The sequence below is a fragment of the Bos grunniens genome, chromosome 2 (genome assembly GCF_055505025.1).
Source record: "Bos grunniens cultivar Pamir isolate PY7600 chromosome 2, Bosgru_T2T1.0, whole genome shotgun sequence".
Lineage (NCBI taxonomy): Eukaryota > Metazoa > Chordata > Mammalia > Artiodactyla > Bovidae > Bos > Bos grunniens.
The window spans coordinates 10,788,777-10,797,881 of NC_141166.1; the positions used below are offsets into that span (position 1 = coordinate 10,788,777).

Sequence of the window (9,105 nt, forward strand, 5' to 3'; positions counted from 1 at the left end):
TGAACACTCTTCCCCTCATGCCCTTCTGAGTCTTCCTCCCTTCCCGTTCACTGAGCTTGGCAGCCCCCTCATGGACCTCTCCTTCCTCTCCCAGCCCCTGCGGAGCTGCTTCTTGGGAGCCAAGCTGTCTCGCCCACGCCCACGAGTTCCCGTCACTCAGTCAAAGGCACTTAAAAGCACTTAGAGAACACGACGGTGCGGGGGTGGGGCGGGGTGCTGTGTGTGGAGGGGGTGCGCCCCCAACCCCCTCCTCCTTCTCCATATCAAGCCAGCGCAGCGTCCCCTTCAGCCTCCTCTTCAGGCTGAGGCGGTAGTCACACTGACCACCCTTTCGGCAAGTTCCCCCCATCCACCCCCCACCCCCCACCCCCTGCCCAACCGGTCCTATGAGCCCAGTGTCTGCTGCAGTTCTTCCCAATCGGTCTCAGCTGGTTTCCAGCCCTCCAGCCCCTGCCACCACTTAACACAGAGCCTTTTCATTTCTGACGGCACTTTCCAGTGGATGGCAGTGCCATGGTGTCTGGTCAATGCTTGGAGGGGGTATGGCAGGATCCACTGCGGCTGTGGAAAAAATAACTAGAGCTCAGTTCTATCATTTTGCCAGTATGACTAAAGTCCCAGTTAAGCAAAGTCCCCTCAGTGACAGTGAGCCCAGGTTATCTGAGCTTCCCAAGGGCATGAGCTGGTCCCATTCACTGGTCCAGAATGAACCATGGACCACGGGCAAGGCTCCACTACACCTTCTGGGCCTGTTTCCTCCTCTCTGTGAAAAGTGTGGGGACACCTACCGGGAGGAGCAGACAGGAACAGACGGGCTTGAAAAGAATTTTGCCCACTAAAGGTGGGCTCCTCTGGGGGGAAGGGGGCGGGCGGGCACTAAGGTTTGCGAAAGCTGCGCCAAGCGCAGCAGCAAGTGCTGAGGTTTGCTCTGCAAGTGCAGGGCCTGCCTGGTGAGTAGTCAGTCCTGCCAGATCCCCACCAGGAGGGGCCAGTTGCCCCTCTGCCTTAATTTCTCCATGGCCGCCGGGAGATTGGAGAAGGGTGTCCTGGTGAAGTTTCCGGCCCGGGAGGCCAGGTAGAGCCGATTCAGCGGCGCGGCAGCGTTCGGTACTGTGCCAGGAAACAAGCCTCCTGAGTTCTATTTGAAGCTTTCAACTGTCACATAGTGTGGCTTCAGGCAAAACCCTTCCGCAGGTGTGGCCCGGGGTCCGTGATTTCTAAGCCCCAGCTACCAAAGCTTATGACTCAGGGGTCAGACCGGAAACGATGCGGCCCCTTTTTCACCCCAAATGTGGAGGAGGTGGATGGGCACTGGATGCCGGTGGGTCGAAGGACCAGGGGACCAGAAGGGTTCGGGCAGTGTCCTGACAGGGCGGGGCATGGGAAGCGGGTTCAGGGCATGCACGTCTCTGATTGGCTGTGCTGCCCTTCGCTCCGCCCCCTGCTCTATAAGACGCGCGCGTGGCTTTCCCAGCGCCAGTGTGGGGGCTGCGGCTGCATCTCACCTTGATTTGCTGCGTCCATCCTCCCCCGCGTGGGGGGAACAGCCGGCCAGACCCACGGACCTACAGCTGAGGGCCGCCGGGGATTGGGGGCGGGGGATGCCGGGCTGCCGCATCAGCGCCTGCGGCCCGGGGGCCCAGGAAGGGTCGGCGGAACCGGGATCCCCGCCGCCGCCGCCGCCCCGGGAGCCCCTGTCGTGCCCTCAGCCCCCATCCCCAAGTCCGACCTTGACCCCGACCCGGGCTCAAGCCTCATCGCAGCCCGAAGCGGCCCAGGAGTCGGCGGGCTCCGCTGAGGGGCTAGAGCTGCAGCGCTGGCGCCAGGGCGCTAGCGGGGGCGCGGGGGGCCCCGGGCCGGCAGGGGGCGCGGGCGGCGGCTCGGGTGCGGCGGCGGCGGCTGCGGGCGTCCGCGCGCTGGAGCTGGCCGAAGCGCGGCGGCGACTGCTGGAGGTGGAGGGCCGCCGGCGCCTGGTGTCAGAGCTGGAGAGCCGCGTGCTGCAGCTGCACCGCGTCTTCCTGGCGGCCGAGCTGCGCCTGGCGCACCGCGCCGAGAGCCTGGGCCGCCTGGGCGGCGGCGTGGCGCAGGCCGAGCTCTACTTGGCGGCGCACGGGCCGCGCCTCAAGAAGGGCTCGCGCCGCGGCCGCCGCGCCCGCCCGCCCGCGCTGCTCGCCTCGGCGCTGGGTCTGGGCGGCTGCGTGCCCTGGGGCGCCGGGCGCCTGCGGCGGGGCCACGGCCCCGAGCCGGAGTCGCCCTTCCGCCGGAGCCCGCCCCGCGGCCCCGCCTCACCCCAGCGCTGACCTCCGGCGCCGGGACCCCTGGCCGCCCCGAGAGACCACCGCCTGGGTGGCGACCGATGGACTGCGGACGCCGGCTGGGTAGAACGACGTCACCGACGCGGATGGACAGATTGGCCGACCACAGGAAGAGACAGTCGGGGGGCCGGGGGCCCAGTAAAGAAGGAGAAACCGAGGTGCGGTCTTAGCGGCTGGCGCATCCGAGGGGCGGGGCGGGGAGGCCTCCCTTCCCTAGAGCTTCTGGAGTTCGCTGGGTCGTTAAATAAAGCTGTCCATTTTCTGCTGCCGCCTCTCCCAGAACTCCTGGGGAATGAGGTAGTGGCACTAAGTCCCCATTATAGAGTTGGACAGATTGAGGCCGCTCAGATGCCAGGACGGGTTTGCCAGCAAACTTTTACTGGTTGAAACAACCCCACTCTCACCTCCTCCAGCGTTGCCTTTCCTGGGTCCCTTGGGGCTGCGACTGTGGCACGCCTTTCTCAGGGCAGAATAATGACGCCCCAGGATGGGGTGGCAGCTGGCACAGCGATGTTGCTTTGAGTTGTCTCCTAAGGCCCTATTTCCCATTTGGGGAGATGGAATCGCAGAGAGGTTAAGGATTTGCTCCCATCATACTATGCTTAGGCCCTTCCACTTCTGGGGGACGGGTCTTTCCTCAGGCCCTCATGCAGCTTCGCTGAGAGCTGACTCAGACGACCAGGGGTGTTTGGTGACTGCCTGAAGGTTTGCAGGTTCTCCTAGGAGCTCCCAACCTGTCGCTAAGATGGCTCTGCCAGGGATGGAGCCAGGTGACATCCTGTAACGGGCCCCAGGGGAGCAGGTATGTCATCGGCTTCTAGATTCTAGAAAGTGGGGCCTTAAAGGGCCAGACCTGAAATGAGATCCACTTTCCTTCCACATGCCCTTCAGGCCCGCTCCCCTGCTCTACTCAGCCGTGAATGGCCTGGCTGATGCTTTGCTGCCCACCAGCTGAGCTGACTGCAGTCTCACTTGTTGGTCTGTGAACTAGGTATCTTCACCTCCTGGAAGGTTTGTTGGGAGGTTAACACAGGGCAGAGGTCTGTCTTCTCCCATAAATCATGGAAGAATGTCTTATTCTTTTATGTCACACCTAGAAACAGGCACTGCTTTTGCTGCTGGCGCCCAGGAGCTGATCTGAAGTCCTTATTTTACAGAGTGGCAAGGTCACCTGCCAGCTAGGGACAGATCTAGGTCCCAGGGTGTATGTGTGTCCTTCTTGCCGTATCTCTCCTGGCCAGGGGCAGGGGCTAGGTAGAACTGGTGTCAGCTTGTCTGCCGTGTGACCTGGAATAGCAGTCTCCAACATTTTTAGTTCTAGGGATCAGTTTCTGGGAAGACAATTTTTCTACTGACTGGGGCTGGATGGGTGGGTGGGGGGATGGTTTGGGGATGATTTAAGCGCATCACATGTATTGTACACTTTATTTCTACTATTATTATGGCAGCTCCACAGCAGATCATCAGTCATTAGATCCCAGAGATTGGGGACCCTTGACCTAGAACAACTCCATCCCCGATATGGGCTGGTTTCCTCAGTCCCTCTCTGAACATAGCTATCGCTCCTCATGTCAGAGCTTGCAGGGAAGAAGGGGATAGAACGAGGCAGCTAAGAGTCACGGGAATCTGGTTTCATCCTAGAGTCCTTGGGGTCAGGCGCACTGCTCTGAAAGCCAGAGCCCCGGGGGCCCTCACCTATCCCTTCTCCAGCTAGCTCTTCCTCTTCCCAGGTACCAAACTTTTTTTCCTGGTTTCTCAGCTCACAGCCAGGCCTTCCTGAACCCATTCTTAGCTGGGGAGGGGAAGTCCAGGAGGAGGTCTCAGAGACTCTGAGAGCTTGGGGACTGAGAGAGCAGTGAGGAGCCCTGGCATCCTCTGGTCTCCCGAGGGAAAGGACCTTCCAAAGCCACTTGGGTCACTTTGGGTCTAGAGAGAGAGGACAAGGACTCCCTGGAGGTGACAGTGAGGCGCTTCAGGCTGCAGTGCTGGGCTGTAGCCAGGACTGTTTGCATGGGAGGGACTCTTGGTTCAGAGAAGCTTTTAGCTAATGGTTTAAAGTGCTCTGTGACACCACAATTTTGCCTTTCTCTGGGATTTATTGGTAATCAGCTTTGCCTTGGTTTGGAAGAGGGGAGTAGGGCGAATAGGGAATTAGAGATAGCTCTTGCTGGAGTAAGTGGTATATGTAGGAATGGAGATTGGTCCCAGGCTCACAGGCAGCTCTGTCCCCTCCCTCCACTTCCAGATGTCCCAAGCTTCTCATTAAGGGCCTCAGCCAGGGCTCACAGTGCTCACTGACTTAAACCCCAGCTCTTGGTTCAGTGCTCTGTCCACTACTCCTCAGCCAACAAATACAATACAAGTCATCTTCCCACCCTTGCCTGGCCCACCCAGGATCCTTCTACAAGGTTCCATTTTCTCCGCAATCAGCAAACATTGATCTCTGCTCAGTCCAGGCGCTCAAGGGCGCTCAAGAAGCAGCACTGGATCAGAAGGTCTCTGCTTTCAAGCGCTTGTGTCTCCCAGCCCTCCTCTAGACAGCCTGCCCTGGCGTTGTTGGAGGAGGGCTGTCTTCAGGCCTTCACAACTGACTATGAAGTGAGTGAAAATCTCTCAGTTGTGTCCGACTCTTTGTGATCCCGTGACTACACAGTCCATGGAATTCTCTAGGCCAGAATACTAGAGTGGATAGCCATTCCGTTTTCCAGGGGATCTTCCCAACCCAGGGATAGAACCCAGGTTTCCCACATTGCAGGCAGATTCTTTACCAGCTGAGCCACCAGGGAAGCCCCACAACTAACTCTGGCCCCTGGTTATATATTGTAGCCCCCACCCCGCCCCATGACTTCCTAAACACTTTCTAGATGGCCCAGCCATCTAGCCCTGGGGACTGGACTAAGGACAGGCGATCCTGAGGGATCTGTGCACCGAGGACACTGATGGCCACTAGTGAAGCTGGGATGTCAGCAAGGCGAAGGGAGGGGCAGGAAGACCAGTTTAGGGATTTAGGGGAACCTGCCCCTCTCTGCTGCTGCAGTCCATGGGGTCGCTGAGGGTCGGACACGACTGAGCGACTTCAGTTTCACTTTTCACTTTCATGCATTGGAGAAGGAAATGGCATCCCACTCCAGTATTCTTGCCTGGAGAATCCCAGGGACAGGGGAGCCTGGTGGACTGCCGTCTATGGGGTCTCACAGAGTCGGACACGACTGAATCGACTTAGCAGCAGCAGCAGCAGCCCCTCTGGATGAGTCCTGTCGCTCTCTTGGCTGGCCCTGGGCAAGTGTGGCACCCCCGGGCGGCGCCACCAGAGGGCAGTGTGGGCTGCTTCCCTGAGCGTGGGGGTGTGGCCTGGAGCAGGTTCCCTCTGTCCATATCCCCGAACCCAGCCAGCCCCTACTCCTTTTGCCCCGGCATCTCAGGCGTTGAGCTTTAAGGGTCTGGCAAGAACGTGAGAGTCCTGGCGGTCACTTAGAGAAAGGGCGGGCCTCTGACCTCAGAGGGCAGGTCCATCAGGAGGGACTTTCCTGGAGAGAGAGGTTGCACCTGTTGGCGGTACCGTCTGAGTAAAAGCCCAGAGTACTTTACTCCTCCCAGATGTGTTAGACTGATAATTGATCAGAACACTCCATCTCTGCCGCTGCCACCTGGGGATCAAGGTGGCTTCCCAGAGATTAGGTTGAAGCGACAATTCGCAGCTAAGGTGCTCCAAGCCTGCAGTGGGTAGTCTCTAGAAGGCTCCCTTACCCTGACAGCCAGGTCCCTCCAGAAAAACTTGGGGTCCCAGTCTTCTCCGAACTGAAGGAGGAGAACCTTTATCTCCTCCCGCCTTTACATTCAGCTTGGGAGGAGGTATTTGGGAAAGCTGGGACATCCCCAGCCTATTTATTCCTGCATTAGATCTTGACCACACCCTGGCTAGGAGTGATAGGGGAAGGGAATCCTTTGTTGTGGAATAATATATTAACCACCACATCTATGCCAAGTACTGTGCTAAGCGCTTTACACCCATTAGCTGTTTCAATCCTCCCAGCTACTCTGCCAACAAAGTAGGAGTTATTCCCATTTCCACAGATGAGGAAACTGAGGGTCAGGGAGAGTGAGTGACTGGCCCAATCACATGGAACACCTAAGTGGGGGACACCTTCAACATTAGGCTATGTGGCTTTCTGTTTTTCAAGATATGGAGGGCTCCACATGGGTTTCTGAGCACTTGCTCTTTGAGTCTGGGTACAGGAAACCCTAGTCCTTGGTTCTGAGGAGGGATGTGATCAGACATTGGTGGCAAAAAAGGTGCCACCCCTCCAAGGTCTGGCCACACCCTCCAAAGGTTGGCTGCCTAGCTTGGTTGTGCTCTGGGGTATGAGTCAGGCTGAGTCAGCAAGGGCAGGTCAGGGATGCTTAGGGCCTGGGTTTGCCTTGGAGGGCTTCCTCCTCCCCTGTGCACCTGGGCTGGCATGATTGGAGAGTGAAGAGCCTGGGATGGTAGAGGAGGAGGCTGACTGGCTCCCTGGTGGGGCAGAAAGTGTCCTGATACTTAGAACAAGAAAGACGTGGGATTTAGTCCTAGCCTGGAGCTCAGCTTCTCAGCTGGGAGAACTTGGGCAAATGACTTCCCTTCTCTGAGCCCGTTTCTTGTGTGTGTGTGTTTTATGGGGAGTTAGGAAGGAGATGATTTCCAAGTATTAAGTGAGAGGTCACTAGCACACAGAGAAGGTCTGTAAATGCTCAGTGGAGCCAGCCTACCTGGCCTAGGAGAGGCTGCCAGGACAGAGCCCCTGGGTAGTGTGGGCCTTTGCTTGTCCAGAGCATCGCCATATCAGGCATCCCAGAACAGTCCCCCTTCTCCCCCCAGTGCCTTCCCCGAGGAACTCCATAAGGGGAGATGTGGAGGAGGGGCAGGCGTTTTATCCCAGGAACATTCCATTCCAGCTGCTCAGACCAGTGGGGATCCCAGCCAAGGACAGAGGCCCAAGGGAGCTCACCCCAGGAGCCCCCACCCCTTCCAGGGCGGGAGCCAGTGGAGCCCTTTTCCAAAATATTGCCCTTGCGCCTTCTCTCCACAATGGCCTCTCTTAAGGAGGTAAATGCTGAAGGGTTTGGGTGGGGCTGGGTGGCTGTGTGAGAGAGAGAGAGGTAATGAAAGCTCTTGAAATTATTCTTTCCAGCTCCTCCCAGCTCCTCCCGAGCCTCAACTCAGGATCTGACTTCTGGATTCTGCTCCTTTCACCTCCTTCAGGAAGACTTCTCTAATCAGCCCTGCACAAGCGGAGCACCCTCCTCACCTCAAAGGAGCCCCTCACTTGACAGTGGCAAGGGGCTGGGTTCTAGGGAAGTTGCCTCTACTAGGAATTTATATGTTCCCGCATTTGACTCTGGCTTACATGGTACAACTGGGGATGTTACAAGTCCTTTGAGATGCAATCAGATTAACAGAGCAGCAAACCTTTCCACTGAGAAAAGGATTTCTCTTTAAAAAACAAGTCTCAGCGCAGCTGGGGTCCCCATTTTGGTAGGTGCCGTTGCTGCTCAGTCAAACAGTGGCAGGAGGGCTGTTTGAGGGAAAATGTTGCTCTGAACAGTCCCTCAGTTTTCTTTGCCCACCATCCTTGTCCTGTGTGGGTGCCTGCCTGCGGCCCCTCAGAAAGATAATGGGCTGCTGGCTCCCAGGGGAGACACCTCTTTCTCGGGAAGAGGGGTTGACCACATAAAAATATTAAGTTTTAAATGAAAAAAGGGAGCACTTGATTCAAATATCTTGATGGTAGACGGAAGGGGGCCAGATGGACTCACACCTCACCCTGAACTTGTAGAATTCCACAAAAGGAATGCATATGGAGTCAGTTGCCTGTTGTGTGCATTCAGGAAGAATAAACCTCAGTGATGTGAGATCAGCCCGTGTGGTCTTGAGGTCTACTCTGTGAGTGCCTGCACCACCTTGCCTTTGCGTGTGTCTGGCAGGGCTCTTTAAGTTGGCAGTTCTTTGAGCAGTTTCCGTTTAGTTTCGTTTGGCAGTCTGGGCCTGTTGATGGATTTGCAGACTGACTGCTCCCTTGACTTGGCTCCAAGCTGAACCTCTCCAGGAAGCTTCCTGAATGAAGGATGTGATGCAGAAGCTCGGGGATGGGATGCCCTCATGGGACAAAGGGATGTGAGTGTGATGACATGGCAGCATGGTGATCCGTGGGGAACTGCGTGTGACCGTGCTGGTGGATGGGTGCACCTGTCAGGCGGGGTCCCAGCAGAGACAGGGCACACTCAAACTGGGGAGAGATTTAAAAAGGGACTATTTCTTGGACTTCCATGGTGGTCCTGTGGCTAAGACTCTGAGTACCCAATGCCGGGGACCCAGGTTCTATCCCTGGTGGGGGAACTAGATCCCACATGCTGCAACTAAGAGTTGGGAACTAAAGATCCTGCTGCAATGAAGATCGAAGGTCCTGGGAGCTGCAACTAAGACCCAGATCAGCCAAATAAATAAATTTTTAAAAAATTAAAAAAAATTTTTTTAAAAGAGACTATTTCCAAAGCTGTGGGCTGGGCTTAAGAAACTAACAAGGTACCACAGCTATCTGTGGGGCTAGCAACAGAGAGAAGCCTTCACGACTCCTGGGCCTGAAGGGGTAAAGAGGGGAGAGGGGAGGCAAGGGCTTTGGGAATTGGAGAGTGCAGCTGTGTGGAGAGGGACCCTGACAGGAGCAGTGGCCTCTGGTTGAGCGATGTAGGCAACCACCGCGAAGGGAAGTTGGGAAGGGAGCAGGGAAATAAACACCCCATTCTCCTCCTCCCT

At 56.9% G+C, this 9,105-nt stretch overlaps 1 protein-coding gene across 3 annotated transcripts; it reads left to right on the top strand.

Moving 5' to 3' along the window:
* The first annotated feature begins 1,379 nt into the window (after positions 1 to 1,379).
* Positions 1,380 to 8,209, top strand: TRNP1 (TMF1 regulated nuclear protein 1). 3 transcript variants are annotated; one of them, XM_086330373.1, is made up of 3 exons: positions 1,380 to 2,473; positions 2,957 to 3,117; positions 7,484 to 8,209. In XM_086330373.1, the coding sequence occupies exon 1, from the start codon at positions 1,380 to 1,382 to the stop codon at positions 2,298 to 2,300; it is 921 nt and encodes a 306-aa protein (XP_086186499.1). In that variant the 3' UTR covers positions 2,301 to 2,473; positions 2,957 to 3,117; positions 7,484 to 8,209. The 3 variants fall into 3 exon arrangements, with proteins under 3 accessions (XP_086186499.1, XP_086186488.1, XP_086186479.1); XM_086330362.1 differs by lacking the exon at positions 2,957 to 3,117 and adding an exon at positions 7,248 to 7,398; XM_086330353.1 differs by lacking the exon at positions 2,957 to 3,117.
* Positions 8,210 to 9,105: the final 896 nt, after the last annotated feature.

Coding starts and splice junctions, on each gene's coding strand:
- TRNP1 (XM_086330373.1), top strand. CDS start 1,380: ATGGGAAGCGGGTTCAGGGCATGCACGTCTCTGATTGGCTGTGCTGCC.